The following is a 19,074-nucleotide window of genomic DNA, read 5'->3' as shown; positions in this document are numbered from 1 at the left end:
ACGCCCTCTTGTAGAAGGGGATGGCGAGTCGGACGATGAATCTAAGGTATAGGCATAACGTTCACATGGAGCCCAGGGCATGGGGGCATGTTAGTCTCACAGCCCTAGGTAGCTTTTGCCCTGGCCTCCATGTTCAGGAAACGAGCATGCACGTACTCTCAGGTGAGAAACATTTCCTGAAAGTAACCATTGGAGCTAGGCAAATTTTGTGGTCAGCCATTTCCAGGAAACACCCCCCCCCCGAGGGTGGTAACGAGGCACCTGTAAATCTCCTAATTAGGAGAAACCTGGCCAAAAAACTGAACACGTCATTACCCTTATAAATTGCCCACCGTGAAACAGTGGGCAGGGAGAAAACGCAGAAACCTGTACCCGTAACCGAGCCTGATCAACTCGAAGTCTCCCTCAGCTCCATGTTCTCAGAAGCCTACCCGTCTGCCGGTGGTAATGAAACGTTTGTGGTTTGTGTGTGTAAGTATGCCTAGCTGCTAATTCTGCTAACTAACTGAGCCTGTAATCGTGTTGTAAGCTGGAGACGAAAGCCGATTCCAGCCGCCCCAAGGCTCCTGCGAGGGGAAACCCGCTAACCAGGAAACCTTGAACGCAAGGGGGATTGGCCTGAGTCTCACGGCAATCTTTAACTGTCTTATTGCATTTTTTTTACTTAGACGAGTAATTGCATTTATGCTTAATAATAGCACCAATAGCACCTTTACTAACCCTTGGAAGGACCTGAATAACTACTGGGACTTAGAGCGATACCAGGGTCAACTTCTGTTTGTAATTGCAGTATTTTTATTATTTGTTCTAGTATTATATTGTAGGCCCAAGTTGTAACTAGTATTAAGTTGTTCCTCATCCTCACTTGTGACCCATTCAATAAACCCTCAATTTTAACCCCACGACTCATTGTTTGCGTTATCCCCATTGCTACCTTCGGGGCACTTGTCAACCCTCCCGGGGACATCCAGTGATCGAGCCTCTGCCCTCTCCCAACGCTCATTACCCGGTAGATAACGGGCACCTTGTGACCATATTGGTGGAGTGAGGGGCGAGAGTAATCAGTGATCAACACTTGGCTTTTCTTACAACAATATCTTAGCCTTGGTGTTTCTAGCTGGAAGCAGAAAGTGCAGAGGTTTGCTAAAGTTAAAATATTAGAAGAAGTTACCTGAACTTTTTTAAACAAATATAAATAATTAAAATTAAAAAAAAGTTTTACCTGAATTTGGGACAGGGTTTCAGATAATTTTTTACTTTATCAGCATGTTTCACCCACTGTAATTTTAATTTATAATAATGTATATAAAAGCATATGCTACATGAACATTTGAACTCTCTATACTTCTATAGACATTCATTATTGCAGCGTGATCTGTTTTCATAATCTAGTAACTTGACTGGTAACTAACAATTCTAGTATGTTGAAAGAAGAAAATGTGTTTCTATAGCTGCTCACTTTCCAGGCACATACCGAGGCAGCTGAGGAGGTGAGTATAACCTGATGGGGGTATGGAAATAGGAACATGTGTCATGGTGTATACTTATTCAGTGTTGTGATATTTTGTCAGATTGCTGTTTGTTTTTTGTCCCACTGATGGCTTTCAACTATTATTTGAGAGAGGTCTTTAAAAAAAATAAATAGCAGCTTTTAATTCCCATCCCCCAAAGTGCTTTACAAACAAAGACCCAAATTCTAGCATCAGTTACAGGCATATCACTCCTAATAAACTCACTGGGAATTGCACACCAGTAGCAGAGGGCCAAATTTTGCCATCACACTGACATAAACAAGATCTACTTTGCCAATTACTAAAATGCAGCCTCCTCTCACATGAAACACGGCAGCCACTTAACAGTGCACATCAGCACTACTTGGAACAGAAAGAGAAGATGATCCCATATACATCTGAAACTCTAGATGGGATTTAAATAGTGGAAATTTATTTCATTGTGTTAGAATTTGTCTAGGAAGCCTAGTTTCCTAACTTAAACTCCTGCTAGAGGTGGCATGGTCATTGGTTTTACTTCTCATCTGCAAATGGCTCCACCAGCAAGGCAAAGTGCTCCTTAATGCCATACTGGGGCACTGGCTAAGCTCAAAAGTGACAAACAGTACTTCATTTAGAGATGATGGGTACTTAGTGATAGTTGTGGGTATGGCATTTGATACATGAGTACTATCCATCTTAAGCACTTACATGGCACCATAGGTGCCAACTCCACGGGTGCTCCAGACTGGTGCACCCATGGAAAAAAATAGTGGGTGCTCAGCACCCGGTGGGCCAGCTTCTGCTCCCCCCATTGCCTCCCGCCCACCAGCGATCAGGTGTTTGGTGGTATGCAGGAGGCACTGGGGGGGAGGGGAAGAGAAGGAGCAGGGGCAGGAAGAGGCAGAGCAAGGGTGGGGCTGGGCAATGCGTTGGGGGGACATGCCCAGATGCCAGGGAGTGAAAGGGACGGGGGTGGGGGCGTGCAGGAGCAAAAGTGGTGGGATCAGCCCCTTCTGGCCACTGGGACATTGCTCTGCAGTGTGGCGGGCTGGCGGTTGCCTAAGACAGCCTGGCTGGGGAGGCAGCTTCTGGTCCCCATCTGGGCTCAGGTGCTAGGAAGCAGGGCGAGTCAGAGCCCCCACAACCCCCGGGATGTTTCTGGCTTGTTCAGCCGCAGTCCCCAGCAGCCGAGCCTGGGCAGGGAGTTGAAGCTGCCTCCCCAGCCAGGCTCTCTCACCCAGTTGCTGGGCTGCAGAGCAGTGATCGGGAGGGACCGGTGTTAGAAGTGGCTCTCTCCTGCTTCCCACCGCGGCTTCCTCACGCCAGGGAGAGTGCCAGAATGTGCCGGGGGGAGCCAGGCACAGGTAACATGTGGCGGGGACAGCGTGGTGGCCCTGGGATGGGCATGGGGGGGGTTGGCGTGGGGAGGGGAACATGTGATGGGTCACGTGACCTCCCCTTTACATAGTGCCCCCTCAGTATAAGCAGTACCAGTCGTCTATGGTGGGGCGCGCTCGAGGGAGGGGGCAGAACAGGGTGGGAAGAGGTGAGGCCTTGGGAGAAGGAGTGGGGTCAGGGTGGGGCACTCACCTGGGAAATCAGAAAGTTGGCACCTGTGTATGGTACCCATTCCTGAAGTACCTCACAATTTGTAATGAATTTATCTACACAACACCCCAGTGAGTCAGGGAAGTACACAGGGGGAACTGATGCATAGAGCAGGGAACAGAACCCCTGTCTCCTGAAGTCCAAACTAGTGTCATAATCACTGGATCATTCTCTCTCTCTCATGGCCACTTAATGCATTGCCATTAATAGCTAAGAAGACCATTTGCCCTTCTGCGTAACAGAGTAAGGTAACAAAATAAAAGAGTGTGTGGGAATGATCCTCGGCACTTTGACCACACTTTTGATGGCTTATTAGGCATGGTTTAGAGATAATTCATGCTTGGATGTCTGGAAATAAGCAAGGGAGGAAACAGCATCATCATGCGTGCACATGAAGTAGAAGGCGCAGTGCATCTGAATTACAAGTTTCCAGTTGAAAAGATTCTCCTATATTAAGGTAATACTTACTTGAGAGGAGAATGATAGAAGGATATTGCACTCAACCTTGCAAACTGACCTGTAGATAACAAAGGACATAAAACAAGAAGATGACAAGTTAAGCCAGTGAGCAGCCAGGCCAGTGTATTATTTGGAATAAAGCCATGCACAAGAGAGGAAATAAGAGAGAACAATAATGGGGACAGGAAATAAGACTAAGGAAAACTGTCTCTTACAATACATTCAGCAAGAAACTACAACAAGACCCTATCTGCTAACTGACATGGGAGGGTAAGGGCTGTTAGCATTTAGATTTGTGCATTAAGTGTGTTCCTCCTGATAACACTTGTTATTTGCTACATGCTTAAGAGGAAGCGGAAAAAGATGATGCTTTTGAGGCTTCTTGTCACAGACTCTCTTGTACCATGAGGTTTGCTGCTGCCACATAGCAGAAAAGCACTCTCTTTGTGGACAATCTGGTTCCATTTAAACTCTAGTGTCTCAGAATTTCATTTGCAAAAGCTTGCTTGAAGGTCACACAGACCAAAACCACTGGGTATTGTGCCATCATCTCTTATGCAATAATAAGTCTACCTGTCCATCTAAAAGGACTGCCTTTACATACAGCGAGACAGAGAAATACATGTAATATCATTCTTGAACCAACAAAAGCTACTGTAAGCCTAGTAGCAGTAATTTTCTTATCAGATTTTTTCAGTTGACAGTTGTATTATGAGAGCAACTACAGCCATCATTTGTTTTAGGCTATCTAGTCAAATGGGAAATTTTTATGAACATGAAAAGTAAGAAATACCATATTAAATTCTAGAGGCTGGATTCAAACTACACAATTCTTCCCACCACCATTCCCTGGAACACTTGAAAAATAAATGTACTGCCTTTTTCTTCTTTCTTTAAAAATATAGATAAAGCTAGCTCTATGTTCTTTGACTTTAAAGACTATCCAGGGATATCAGTGGAAAAAGATCTTGAATAATGAAATACTATGCATTAATCCCAAATCAGAGAAGAGAGCCAAGGCCACATCAGATGTTCTAGTGACTCAAAAGGACATAACCTTGCTAACTCTTATTCATCCTAGCAGCTCTTACTCAAGTACTCCCAATGGCACCATTCATGTTAGTACTAACACAACTGAAGGTTTGCATACTAGGAGCCATGGTCATCACTTGAAAATGTTTTCTAGCAAACAAATGTTTTCTGTTATCAAATAATTTCTGAGTAGAACTCTACAGCTTAGAGGCAAAGTGTTAAGTTTCCTCAGGAAAAGTTTACAGACTGAACTCTTCTTTTGGGATGAGCATTTCATATCATCCAATTTAATCATTCTTTAAAAAGTTAGTTCTTTTCTGGTTTTAATTTCTATTTTTTCCCCAACTGGAAACAAGACAGGTTTAATGTTCACCCTTTGTGAAATCTGCCCCAATGAAGTTTTCCATTGACTTCAATGGGAACAGGATTTAACGTGTTGACTTTCTGGGACTATTTTGGACTACAGCATAAAAGCCAATTTTGGAGGAAGCAACAATACTGGAAGGTATCTGACAAAATTTCTCTCTCTCACCTCACAAATAATGGCTGTAATTCTGCAGGCTCTCCCCCACTCTCTTAATTTTATGCATTTGCGTAATCCCATTGTAATTAGTGTGACTATTCATGCAAGTTTAAAAACATGTATTTGTTAATGGAGCTGCGCTGCAAGGTAGTAATATTGGCCAGATCATTACACTGTTCCCTTTACTGAAAAAATTGAGTGTCAGTATAAGTACAGAAATTAATGACATAATGTTTGGCCGATGTCATTGTTAAGGTGTTCCTGCTACATAATAAAATCATTGCTTTCCATGTTCTAACTCAGCAGCAGCAATTCCACTTACTCAGCAGAAACCTAAGGACTGCCCCCTTTTGTCATTTGTTATCTTAGGTAAAAACACTGGCAGAACATTGAGGTGTTGCCCATTGTTGCCATATTGAGACGTTGCATAGCAAGGATGAGGACAAAATGTCATTGTGTCCTCAAAGACCATCACAATGAAATTACTCTCTGTGAGCTACGTAGTCTCGTACAGCAGATTTATGTAAAAACTACGAAATTCAAAACCAAAGGCAAGCCTGATGTGAGCCAATAGACATTTTAAAATCTGGCTCACTCTGATTTTTACATCTGGATGATCAGAGGAGGAGTAACTTACAACAGGCACTGATCTCTTCCACCATGCAAACGTGCACATCATTTACTAGACAGGCAAGATACGTTGAGAGTCCAAACGTGCAGGGCCAGTTGGCTTGAGACCCCTTGCGGCTCTTGAAGCTACAGATGCACTTTCCTAATCACCAGGTCACTTATTCACAAGCCAGGTCCCCCAGGCTGAGGCCTCACTGCCCTATTTCACTAGATGCAGCAGCTGGACCTTTGAAATATCATGTGACTCACTCCAGACCCTTTCCCCCATCCTAGATTATGACAAAAACATCTTCTTTTAAAAGGACTGGTTCAGTGGCTCCAGTCCCCTAACATGGAGAGAACATCATAGATGCTTTATGTTATTAAACAAAAAACTGAGCTCAACATGCATACAATCTCTACAATACAAAGCACTCTTGTGTGAGAGGCTTGGTAGAAATTGATTGGCAGTGGCAATTATGAAGGATTAGCTAATGACCTTGTGAAAGTTAATGTCAGCCTTAAGCAAGTCAATTGATGAGCTCTTTCTGAGCACTTTGTGTGCGCGTTTGTGTGTGTAAGATCTATCTATCTATCAAGGGGAGGCATGAGAGGGGAGTTTTGAGAATAATATATTTTTAAAATCTGGAAGCACCAGCCACTGATAAGAAATTGCAGATGGTTGCCTACTGCAGCACAATATCCTTTTTAAGACGAGACTATTTGGTGGGTTCCTTTCTTACCTGGTAGGCTTCATCCTGCAGCTTTTGTTTCAGATATTCCTCCATCTTGAGCTCATTTTCCAGCTGGCGGACAGAGTCGTTTTCATAGTTCTCATCATCTGCTCTAACATAGGGGTCTCCATCTTCTGTAACCCTAAAGACAATTATTAATAAATAGCCTCCTAAGACGAATTACATTCAATATTAAAAGAACTTCCCTATTTTAATGAAAACAGAGAGAAAAGCAGGATCTATGTTTTCAACTCCATGTACATTTTCTTGAAGTTATTTTTATTTTTGCAGCCCTTTCTCAAGTTCCACCTCTGCAGTGATTTAGCACCCATGAAAGAGATTAAGGGACATGCCCTACTAAATGTGCATTCACAGTCCAATCATGCTCCCATTGAAGTCAATGATAAATGTTCTCAAAAGCTTCCTTGAGAGTAAGATTTGGCTCTATAGATCTGCGCCGAAGCCTAATGGAGTCAATGGAAAGACTCCCATTGACTTCAGTTGATTTTGGATCGGGTCCTAAATTAGAGTTCATTGAAAAGTTTCTGATGAAACATGCCATTTCACTGACAGCAAAACATTTCTTGAAGACATACTGATTTCAATGAAGGTTTAGATGGGATAGTCCAGGGTGGGTGAGACAGAAAAAGAGAGACCCTTTTGATCTGAAAATGGAAGTTTCAATACAACTCTAACTTGTGAAAACCTTTGAAAGGCTTTGTTTTCATTCCACAGTGCAACAAAAACAAATTTTGAAATCTTGAAAGTTGTCGTAAGACAGAATTGTCATCTTTCAGCCAGCTCTATGTTAAACCATTAAAATTTGCCAACTGTACTCTAGCAAAACTTCACAAATAAAAAGGCTCAGCTACTGGATTTCCATTAGGAAATTCAGCAAGGTCGCTTCTTATTATGGGCTCACAAAAGTCTCAGATTGGAATCAAGAGTATCAACTGACCACTTCTTGCCATGACTCCTTTAGCTGAGAGAGCTCATTATTATTGTATAGGCAAAGAGCCTCCCCCCAGTTAGATTTAATTATGTTACTAGGGGGAAATATCATAATTTCAATACAAAATGAATGAAAAAAATAGAGATGGTACCCACATGTCACTGCGAATGGTGCCAGTGGCAGCTGCACTGTGAATATATCCTGGCTTCCGGGCATGGATTTGTGCAAGGAAAGCCTTTTCAGAAGTCGGTGATGGAACAAGATCATCAAAATGAGTCCGTCCAAATTCAGAATCCACGTTACTCTCCGTCTCGCTGCCCATCTCTGTGAGCCACAAAAGGTGATTATGGCTACATTTACTTTTCACATGTGCTAGTAGGCTTGGTTCATTTCTCTAAATATTCTCCTGTTTCTCCAAGTTAGACTTCCAATATCTCTCAACTGTGAATACACTAATATGTTTCAGGCAACATGGATGCTGTGGCCATATGTTCTCTCTCTATTTACAGAGTCACCTCTTGTTTCTGTGGCGGTACAGCATAATAGAGCCTCTGCAGACATTTGCATATGTTGCGAAAAAGGACACCACAGTATATGCCATTTGGCACAGCTAGAAATCTAGACTCAGGAGAACTTGGACATTGCACATCAGGATACAGGTGCATTGTTGTGCTACTGACACCTTTTTAAAAATAATTAAGATGCACCAAAATGTTATTTTCTGAAAAAAAAATCAAAGCTTTAATTGCATCTGGGTGTCTGTAGCTTTCAAAATTACCACTTTTAGGTTTTCTTTCCATAAAATACAAAAATATCCAGAACTCCATTTAAGTGTTTTTTCCTCAGCTCCCTTTTATTTATTTTTAAATATATGTTAAATGACTGTACCGCGATCATGCTCTTAAGCCTCACGCACCTGAGTTTAACTCCTTCACCAGAGAAGACATGGTATTGGTAATCGAATCTGCTGCCACTAGTAAGTCATTTCTTAAATTTCGCCTTGTGCCTGCGGCAGGAAAAAGAAACCCCCGCCACAAAGTTAAGATTTTTCTCAAAGGACAAATTATGGCTTTGTGTATGAAGTAGTTTTAACGTTATCCTAAGTTGCCAGCATAATAATTTCAAGGATTCAAGTCCTTCCAAAGGGACACATGCAAAACTTATACGCAGAACAGCTTCACTTTCTTACACTGCATGCAGCAGCAGCTCAATATCAGGCTACATTAATTCACAATGCCAGAAACTTAGAAGTTATTAATTACAATCAAACTCACATTTGTGTGGTGACACTAGCAGACCAGGGCTAAGAGATGAAACGTCTGGGGGAAGTGGACTAAAATTATTTCTCCCTAAGTTTCCATGGCTCTGTTTAATGACTCTTATTGTATAAATATGGTCAATGTTGAAGAAACATGGTTGATTTCATTAGGCCTTATATGGATTTTCCTTTCCCACCCCATTCATGGTATCTTTTGGAGCTCAGGAATCTGCTTGTATTTTCCATAATTGACTCCCATTTTAAAAAACAACAACCCAGCAGGGTGGGTGGAACTAGGGTGGGCTGGGAGGGACAACAGTGGGAGTCAGCATGGAAATATCAGTTGGGATTCTGCCCCTCCCAACTCCTTTACACCTGGGGATGGAGGTGAGAGGGGGACTCAGAGGGGCTACAGTAGCTGCTGAGCAGGTAGGAACCACCAGGACCCCACTTCCCTCCCTGGAGCTGGCTGCCCCCTAGCCAAGACTGAGTAGCTCCCTTTGCTCCCTCTCCTACCCCCTATTCACAGCAAACTTCTGCCTACCCTGAAAGCCACTACCCCCACCCTGCTGCTGAGACCCTCTTTCCAATACAGGAGGGTCTAGATGTTGTTTCCTGCAGAACTCCTCAGTACCACCTTAAGCATCAATCACGGAAGGTTATTAGAGAGCAAAGTGAAATCCTTCAGCCTCAGGGCTGACACGGCTGGTATAGTGTGCTCCCAGCCTATGCTATCACAGAGTCCCAAACTCATATCCTAGTGTAGTTGAACAAACTATATATAAATAGACCCAACCCTTAAAATCCTAGCTAACTTCTGAGGGGATGATGCATAGAAACGAGCAGGATTTGGCATCTGGAATGTCTTTTAAACTGACAGCCCTTAAAATTGTTGATCTCAAGTCATAAATTCTCCTGAAGAAAATGACTGCAGGAAAGTAATTCAAAGACTCTCTCTCTCTTTCTCTCTCCCTCTCTCTCACACACACACACACATTTCTGAGAAGAGTTGTAATGCCTTCTCAGCTTCACACCTATACAGACTTTTACATCTATTCTCTAAGGGTATGTCTACACTACGGGATTATTCCGATTTTACAGAAACCAGTTTTGTAAAACAGATTGTATAAAGTTGAGTGTATGCGGCCACACTAAGCACATTAATTCAGCGGTGTGCATCCATGTATCGAGGCTAGCGTCGATTTCTGGATCGTTGCACTGTGGGTAGCTATCCCATAGCTATTCCATAGTTCTTGCAGTCTCTCTCGCCCATTGGAATTCTGGGTTGAGATCCCAATGCATGATGGGGCAAAAACAGTGTCGCGGGTGATTCTGGGTAAATGTCGTCAGTCAATCCTCCCTCCATGAAAGCAACGGCAGACAATCATTTTGCGCCCTTTTTCCCTGGATTGCCCGGGCAGACACCATAGCATGGCAGCCATGGAGCCCAATCAGCCTTTTTTCCACTGTCACTGTATGTCTACTGGATGCTGCTGACAGACGCGGTACTGCAGCGCTACACAGCAGCATCCCCTTGCCTTTGCAAGTTAGCAAGGATGGTTACCAGCCCTACTGTACTGTCTGCTGCTTTGCAAGTTGACAATGATGGTTACCAGTCATACTATACCATCTGCTGCTGTCATGGGTGCTCCTGGCCGGACTCAGTGAGGTCAGTCAGGGGCACATGGACAAAAATGGGAATGACTCCCCAGGTCATTCTCTTCTTTAAGTTTTGTCTAATGGAGAGTCAGTCCTGCCTAGAATATCAGGCAAGCCTACTAAAGAACCAGAGAGGCAAATGGCTGCTCTGGGTCAGAGCCCCAGACATCCCGCAGAAATGATGAGCTGCAGGCCATTCTAGGGGGTGCCCCTCCAACAATGCCATCCGTTGCTTCTCTCCTCCCCCACCCCTCCTGGGCTACCGTGGCAGTTATGCCCCCATTTGTGTGATGAAGTAATAAAAAATGGAGGAATAAGAAACAACACTGACTTTATTGCCTCTGCAAGCAGAGATCAAAGGCAGGAGGGCAGGGAAGCCTCTAGCTGCTATGATATTCCAGGCAGGAGTGAATCTCCATTAGACAAAGCTTAAAGGAGAGAATGACCTGGGAGTCATCCCCATTTTTGCCCAGGCACCCCTGGCCGACCTCACCAAGGCCGACAAGGAGCATTCATGGGACAATGATGATGGATATCAGTCCTACTGTACCGTCTGCCGTCCGCAAGGCAAGGGAAGGGAAAGGGATGTTGCTATGTAGCGCTGCAGCACCGCGTCTGCCGGTGGCATCCAAGAATTCAAATGGTTTTCAGAGACTGCGGGAACTGTGGGATAGCTATATTCGTCAGTCGCCTCTCCCTCCGTGAGCGTCCATTTCATTCTTTGACTTTCTGGTACGCTTGTCTCAGCTCCTTAAGTTTCAGCACTGTGTTGAATCCCTGTTATGGCCTCTGTTCATCATAGCCTTGGAGATTTTTTCAAATGTTTTGGCATTTCGTCTATTGGAATGGAGTTCTGATAGAACAGATTCATCTCCCCACACAGAGATCAGAATCAGTATCTCTCGTACAGTCCATGCTGGAGCTCTTTTTGGATTCTGGGATTGCATGGTCACCCGTGCTGATCAGCACTCCATGCTGGGCGAACAGGAAATTAAATTCAAAAGTTCGCAGGGCTTTTCCTGTCTACCTGGCCAGTGCATCCGAGTTCAGACTGCTGTCCAGAGCGGTCCCAATGGTGCACTGTGGGATAGCTCCTGGAGGTCAATATCATCGAATTGTTGCCACACTAATTCAAAATGGCAGTACCGTTTTCAGCGCTACACCCCTCGTCAGGGTGGAGTACAGATATTGATATTAAGAGCCCTTTATATCGAAATAAAGGGCTTCGTTGTGTGAATGGGTGCAGGATTAATTCAGTTTAATGCTGCTAAATTCAAGATAAACTCGTAGTGTAGACCAGGCCTATGAGGAGAAAATATAAGAGAGCTAGTGCTCTATTCTATGCAGTGCCTTCACTATGGGCAACTTAAAAGGACTCTGACTGTACAACTGTTTGCTTAAAAACTGCCCAGATTTGCCTTATACAACTAGAATAAGATAAATACTGAGGATAAATTCTGTATATACCAAAGGTAGTTGTTTCTAAGAGTGATCACTGTACATATGAGAATATACTTTGACATTGCCGTTTCACTTGAGCAGAACACATTGCTGTAACTAAAAGCAGTTGCCTGAGGCAGCCCATGTATTTTATTGTAGCTACTAAATTATCTCTCTCTGTCCAAGTTCTGAAAGAAACCACTCTTTAAGAGAGTGGTCTATGTCTGTACGTCTCTCTCATTTTTTTTTGACTGGAAGAAGAAAATTTCACACTGTGTGATCATTTCTCACAGAATACATGTTTAACAACCTGGTGCCATGGGACAAGGAACAACTGGACAGGGTTTAACATGAGAATTAACTAGTTATTTAAAGAAAAAACCTTAGGGCTCACTCTTGTCATCAAATTCATAGATGCAATTCCCACTGAAATGAATGGAAGTTGCAAGGGTGGGCAGAATTGAGCCCAGGAGGGCAAATTATGTTCTCAGTTACAGCAGGATATATCCAGGGGGACTCCACTGACATTCCAATTTTCAATGGTGTAACTGAGAGCAAAATTAGGCCCTTTGTGTTAAAGGTAAAGAAAAAAGGAAATTGCGGGATGCAAGCATTTGGGAGAGTAATTCCGTGGGCCAGGGGATATTTCCATGTTCAGGTCACACAAACTACTTACTTTCTTTTATATTTAGCCTATTATTTAATCTGTGATTTTAGAACTTCAAAGCAAACAATCAGTGAGCAAAGGATGGACCTTCCACCCTTTTGCAATTTGCTTAACACCACGGAAGGAGAACGAAAAGTGCACAGCAGCCGATGGCAATGCTCTGGTAAACATCATTAGACACAATGGAAAAGTCCATCGGTTCTTAGGAGAAGCAGCACAATACTTCCCCCCTCTCACATCATCCTCTCATCCCCCCAAAGCCCTGCTTGTTGAACCAACTTGCAATGGTCAATAACAAGTCTTTATTTTATGGCAAACAGATTGAGTTGCAATGGATAGAGCACTGGAATAGGACTCAGGAGATCTGGATTCTATTCCTGGCTCGGTCACTAGACATCTGGGTGACCTTGTGCCTCCCTGTGCCTCAGGTCCTCACCTGACACTTGCATATGCTCTCTGAGTAACCAATAATAACTTAACAATGCAACTTACTTTGCGCAAAAGCTTCTTGCACGTCTCCTCCCACACCCGTCAGAGAGTCCTGAGGTGTATGGGTTGGGGTGGAGCAGGCAGACGCAGACCTGATTGGCATAGGAATAGGTCGGCTGATAGTGTGACTGGGTGAAGATCGAGGGGAGCCTGCTCCTTGAGTCTGGAAAATAAGAACAAGTGGTTAAATAGGTCTTTACGAGAGAAAACACTCAGCGGTCGTCATCTTCATTCCATTCCTTAACTTGGCTAAGTGAAACCTCAGCTGGTATCATGCAGTTATGCAGAAAATAGGGTAATATTAAGTCAGTTGATGGAAACCTATTGCACCCAACTTGTTAGGAAACAGCTATGGCAACCCATGGTAAAGATGTAGTATGTAGGAAAGATATATTAGAAGGTGATCCTGAAACATGGCAGGCTGGGTTGGATATAAAAATTTAAAGAAGATATTTATTGTCTTTAAATCTAAGGTCTGGGACTTTTTTCCATGAAAGAATTAAGAGTGTTGGCAATATTCAGACATTCTTAGGAAGACAACTCTTGCAGTCTGTAGGAAGTGGAAGGATGCTGCCACTAAGACAACTTTCAGTCTGGTGAAGGAGTTGAAGCTACTCCTGGGGGTTAATATTTCCATGTTACCTAATCAAGTTCATGCTCTTACACCTCAACCACTGTTACAAGAAGGCATCCATGCAATCAAGTTTTGGAATGTAAATTAAACCTATTAGTGAAATAAAATCTTACCTTCCCAACAAATAGTACAGATTTGTGCTTTTCTTCTTGATTTGTGAGCTATTTAGCCACCACTAAATCATTCACTATCAAATTGTTCACTCCACAGGATATACTCAGCCTCTCCCAAAGTACTGTTCAGACAGGCAATTTAAATTCCTGTTATGGGTCCAGTGGATGGAAGTTAAGATGTTTTAACATCAGTCATATAAAATGTCATGCTGTTAGCACCTGAGAGTTAGTATCATTTAACTGAAATTCAGGCATACATTGAAGAACAATAATTTTTAAAAGTGGAGCTGTGTGAGTGATACCAGGGGACACAGTGAATTAATGCCCTTTTCCTTTACTGCCTGACAGTTCCTGGGAATATATGTCAACATAAGAAAAACAACCAAACAAACCACACACTATTTAGCATGATTAGGAATTGGGGTTCAGCAGAGGCCTATGACTAAGATAACATGAGTGCCACTAAACAGGAACCAGTGCTCATGTGTGTTAGTTTTCACTGAAAACTTACATTATCTCTAGTGAGATCCCCCTCCCCGCCCCCAATTTATTTGGGCTAGCACTAACAATCAATTAAAAAAATTCAGTTGGATTCCTTAGCACCTTCAGTGCCATATGCCTTCAATGTTCTGGTGACTGTTTTCTCAGAGATGAAGATCAGATATTGCTAACTGCGTGCCAAAAAAGGCAGCAACAACCATTTATAAAATTGGTCTACTTTTCTTCTTCTAGATTTGTAAGCCAACTTCTGTTTTCTAGATTTTGGCCCTAATCATGCCTACCATGCACCTACTGCAATAGGTCTGATCAGAAAAGAAGCAGCATTGTTATTGCCGGTTAATCTCCAACAAATTGATCAGGATACTTTTTTTTAAAGGGACACTGCCACTGCTGAAAAACAATGCTATGGAAGTTGACACTACAGTGAGCTTGGCAGAAGTTACCTGAGAGGTTTGAAGCAGGACTTTGCAAGGAAAGTTACCTTTATGTGAGACACTCATTTCTGATAGGAGATGGCAAGTATAATTTTAATATTTTCTTTCGGAGTGAAAACTTTTAGGACACTTAAATAATAGTGACAGGAAATCTGAACACATAGGGACCAATGCTCTCCTGCTTTCTGGCCCCTTCTGTCTCATTCTTGTAGTGCAAAGGGATGCAAAAATAGCTAGATCTGGCCAGCTGAGAATTCTGCCAGACCAGGGGAGTTTTCAGCTGGTGCAGACTCGGCATAACCAGTCCCCTGGGGACTGTTACCAGCTGGCAGAATTTAGAGTAGCCTGGTGGTTCTCTAAACCCCACTGGGGCCATGCCCAGAGCAGATTGGACAAAACACCAGAGAGCAGCAAACTGCCTCCCTGTTGCCTCCACTCCACACATGCACTCTTAATTAGACACTGCAAAGTAGTATTTGTGGACCTGCACTTACGCAGAACACCCCATGCTCCAAATGAGGGGATATAGGGATATATAGTAAGCCCACTGCCACTCAGTTCCTTCTCAGCCACGAAGCCAGAGACTCCATAGCAAAGGGGAAGGAGAGCGAGAGGTTATACACCCATAAGGACAAAAGCATCATGAATAATTCAAGTTACTATAAGGCAAGTTACCTCTCCTCCTTCTTCAAGCACATGTCCCTGTGGGTGCTCTACCATAGGAAGTAATTCCCAAAAAGTAACTCCCAAGCAGTAATTTACAGAGGAAGTGGGTACTGGAGAGGTAAACCAAGACACCGTTTGTAGAACTGCATCACCAGAGGAAGTGTCATCTCTAGAGGCAGGTAAGATGGCATAATGCTTGGCAAATGTATGACTAGAAGACCAAGTCACAGTCCTGCAGATTTCTGCTATAGAAATGTCTTTTAGTAGAGCCAGAGATGTGGATTCAACTCTAGTGGAATGTGCTGTCACTGTGTATCCAATTCTTCCATAACAGTTCAAAATACAATCTGAAACTCACTGGTGGCTGGTACTGGTGGCTGCCTGTAATTTCCTCTTGGCATCTTATAAAACTGGTCATCAGACTGACTCCAAGGATGCCATTGGGAGGGATAGTGAATGGGTCCCTACTAGTCATAGTCCCTGGGACTGGCAGATTTTCTAGAATCCTCCTCAGTAGAGGGACTCCTGGGAGCTGGATGGTACGGTACTGAGATGGATTCCTGTACCAAGATCTCAGAGTCTGATCATTTGTTTCCTGAGCTAAGTGCCTGAGGCATCATGACCAGGTAAGTGCTTCAGGCATCATGACCAGTGAGGGGGCAGCTTTCAGTCTGCAGGTGTCTTGGCAGTACCACTGAGGGGGCTCTGATAGATCTATGCTACAACAGAGATTCAGGCCCATCTGAAACGATGGGAGCTTCAGATGACAGAAACCTGGAAGGAGCTGGAGGGCTGTGACAGCCTATAGTTGAGGCTTGAGTTGCTACCAGAGATGAAATTGTGGACCAGTGAGATGGAGGCTGCTGCAGGACTGAAGCAAGGTCCTGTCTTCATAGTTTGAGTAAGAAGTCAGTACCGAGGGATGCAGAGTGGCCCTATGTGTATCATGGTGCCATGGAGGATCAGGCCATGCTGCTGCATTAGATTGTCTGGTAGAACGCTTATCCAGACAAGGCTTCTTACATGGTACCGACACTTTGGTACCAGACTAAGCTGGAGCCCCTACAGTACTCTTTAAGGGGTGGGAGGTCTCCTGAGTGTGGGTCTTTATGGGATGATCTACCCTTTTTCTTCATTTCTCTGGTGGGGTTGGTGTGCTTCTTCCTTTTTGAGGTCTTCATGTCCATGGTCACAGATGAACCTGGACGGGTGACTGAAGTGGCCTGTGATGTTGAGGCCAATGAATAGGGGACTCCATTGGAGCTAGGGAACATTCCATTAAAAGAAGTTTTACTTTAGCCTCCCTATCTCTTTTGGACCTGCTTTTAAATCCCAGACAGACCTTGCACTTTGAGGGGATTTGGGAGTCCCTCAAACATTACAGACAACTTGAATATTCATCACTGTGGGGAAAAGGGCTGTGGCAAATCTGGCAGAGTCTAAACACTGGGGTCTTAGGCATAACAAATTGTGCTCCAGCACAAACAAAGGTACAGAAGTAGAAGGTGGCAAACTCTCCTCCGGGAGCTCAAAAATAAAATAAAATAAATAACTAAGAAACAAAAATAATGAAGAAAGACTTTCACAAGGTGAAAGAAAGATGGGAAGCTGAAATAGCTAACAGCAAATGCTCTGTCTTGATCCACAGGTGGTCAAGAAAGAACTGAGTGGCAGCAGGCTGGTGCTTGCTTATATCCCCTTGCGTGGAGCACGGGGTGTTGTTCTGCTCAGGAGCACTACTTTGCAGTCTCTGATCAAGAGTGCTTGCACATCCTATGGTGGAGCACTCATAGGGACATATACTCAAAGAAGAACTATACACTAGTGCTCAACATTTTTAAGTACATACCCCTCTACCCCTTTATAATGTCACCTGTTATAACATGAATTCGCATATAACGCAGTAAAGCAGTGCTTGGGGGGGGGGGCAGGGCTGTGCACTCCAGCAGATCAAATCAAGTTTGAAATAATGCAGTTTCACCTATAACACGGTAAGACTTTTTGGCTCCCCAGGACAGCGTAATATCGAGGTAGAGGTGTACTATAATTGCTATACTGATCTGGTATGCATGGTAAATAATGCACTGTTAACTGTAACTTTCACTTTCTGGAACAAGACCTTTGCAAGGCATGAGAAACTTTAGGTATTTGGGTTTTTTTTTCTTTTAACTATTTGGGTAGTATTGGACAAAATCAACCCACAGAAATTTAAACCCACAGAGACAGTATGGTTTAAAAGACTGCAGCTATTTTTTATATTCTACTTTGCTAGATCAAATTCAGCCCAGATCTGTGGCAACTGAATGTTGTTACCATTGGATGTCTGTCTAGTGGCATATGTGAAATGCGGTTAGTGGTCTTAGTCTAGTTTGCGAGAGACAGATGGTAAATGTCTGAAAAACTATGCTTACAACTGACGCTAAGTGACTGACTTGCTTGTAGTGTCAGCGTAAAGGCCAAGGACTGAACTTCTTTTAATCCCTAGTTAGACCCACAAGATCAGGACTGAGGCATGTTGACAGGGGAGTTTGTGGAAAGCTGCCACTATCACTGAGGTGACAGAAGGCTTCAGCCTTCATTTGTTAACTGATTGCAGCTGTCAGCATCCAAGTGCCTTTTATGAGACCTTCATGTACTCGATTTAGCTCATCATACTTAGATCAAAGTGGTAAGGATTTTAATTATCCCTTGTTAGACTGGAAAATGGTTTATGTTACCTAGTGTCGTGCATAACTCAGTATAATACATCTGAAGTGAACACTGTTTTTATTGAATCTGTAGTCCATTGCTCCCTCTGCTGGAGCTGAAACTAGCTCACATAGCACGAAAGTCTGCCCAGGAAAATACTATTACATTATAACATGACAACTAAGAAAACAACACATATGTGATCACTTCATTACCCTTCTGGGAGGAAGCGTCATTGTGGCAATATAGAAATGGAAAGTACATAAGCACTAGAAACTTATCTAGACCATTAATTCCAACGGAGTTACTCCAGGGATGAGTTTAGCCCTACATCTGTAAATAGCCTACGAAAGAGATCAATGGGGAACATTTTATAGAAATGATGAGAACTAGTGTAAATAAATAAATAATTAGCATAATCACCTGCCATTCTGATAAAAGGACCTAGGTATTACACTGTAGAAAGCAAAAACATATTGTCTTATCCTCAACATATATTTTTATTAAACACAATAAAAAGACTATTTTTGTAAGATGCTTTTTTAAAAAAAAACCCTGTTCACTTTTAGGGCATCTAATTTACACAGAACAGCCATTAACGTTTTTAGGCAAAATTAAAAAGCAATAGACCTACTCAGAGGAGTCTTCTGATAGGTCTTCCCCTCTGGACTACAATCAGCACTGTCTTGCTGCAACAGATTCATCCTCTGTCCCAAAATGTAGTAAAACTGTTAAGTTTAACAAGCCTAAGCACCAGAAACAAACAAACTGGTGCATGACCAATCCTCCTACCATAGCCAGTGTGCAGACTGTTTGTTGAAATTGAGGGGCTCAACGTTATTGTGTTACAATGAAATATTCCTCATTACACTCCCCTTTTAAATAGGATTGCTGTCTGGGCAGATCAGGTATATTTTTTAACTTAATAACCTCGACAGTGTCCATTTTAATTCTAGAAAAGGCTACAAAACAATTTAATTTTCCAAAAGTCAATACTATTAATATAGACCAGGGGTCGGCAACCTTTCATAAGTGGTGTGCTGAGTCTTCATTTATTCACTTCAATTTAAGGTTTCCCGTGTCAGTAATACATTTTAACGTTTTTAGAAGGTCTC

At 43.0% G+C, this 19,074-nt stretch overlaps 1 protein-coding gene across 24 annotated transcripts in view; it reads right to left on the bottom strand.

Moving 5' to 3' along the window:
* Positions 1-19,074, bottom strand: part of DTNA (dystrobrevin alpha) — a 342,834-nt gene that overhangs the window by 14,956 nt on the left and 308,804 nt on the right. For 16 of the 24 annotated variants that reach the window (XM_050941967.1, XM_050941964.1, XM_050941966.1 and 13 more), the window contains 4 exons: positions 12,927-13,086; positions 8,327-8,416; positions 7,566-7,734; positions 6,468-6,600 (listed from right to left, as the gene is read on the bottom strand). In XM_050941967.1, the coding sequence (XP_050797924.1) occupies positions 6,468-6,600; positions 7,566-7,734; positions 8,327-8,416; positions 12,927-13,086 (552 nt within the window). Of the gene's footprint in view, positions 1-3,569; positions 3,619-6,467; positions 6,601-7,565; positions 7,735-8,326; positions 8,417-12,926; positions 13,087-19,074 lie in introns of all 24 variants that reach the window. The other 8 variants (XM_050941971.1, XM_050941972.1, XM_050941981.1 and 5 more) reach the window with 1 other exon arrangement.

The sequence above is a fragment of the Gopherus flavomarginatus genome, chromosome 2 (genome assembly GCF_025201925.1).
Source record: "Gopherus flavomarginatus isolate rGopFla2 chromosome 2, rGopFla2.mat.asm, whole genome shotgun sequence".
NCBI lineage: Eukaryota > Metazoa > Chordata > Testudines > Testudinidae > Gopherus > Gopherus flavomarginatus.
The sequence above is the reverse complement of the archived record's forward strand: the minus strand, read 5'-3'. Positions and strand labels throughout refer to the sequence as shown.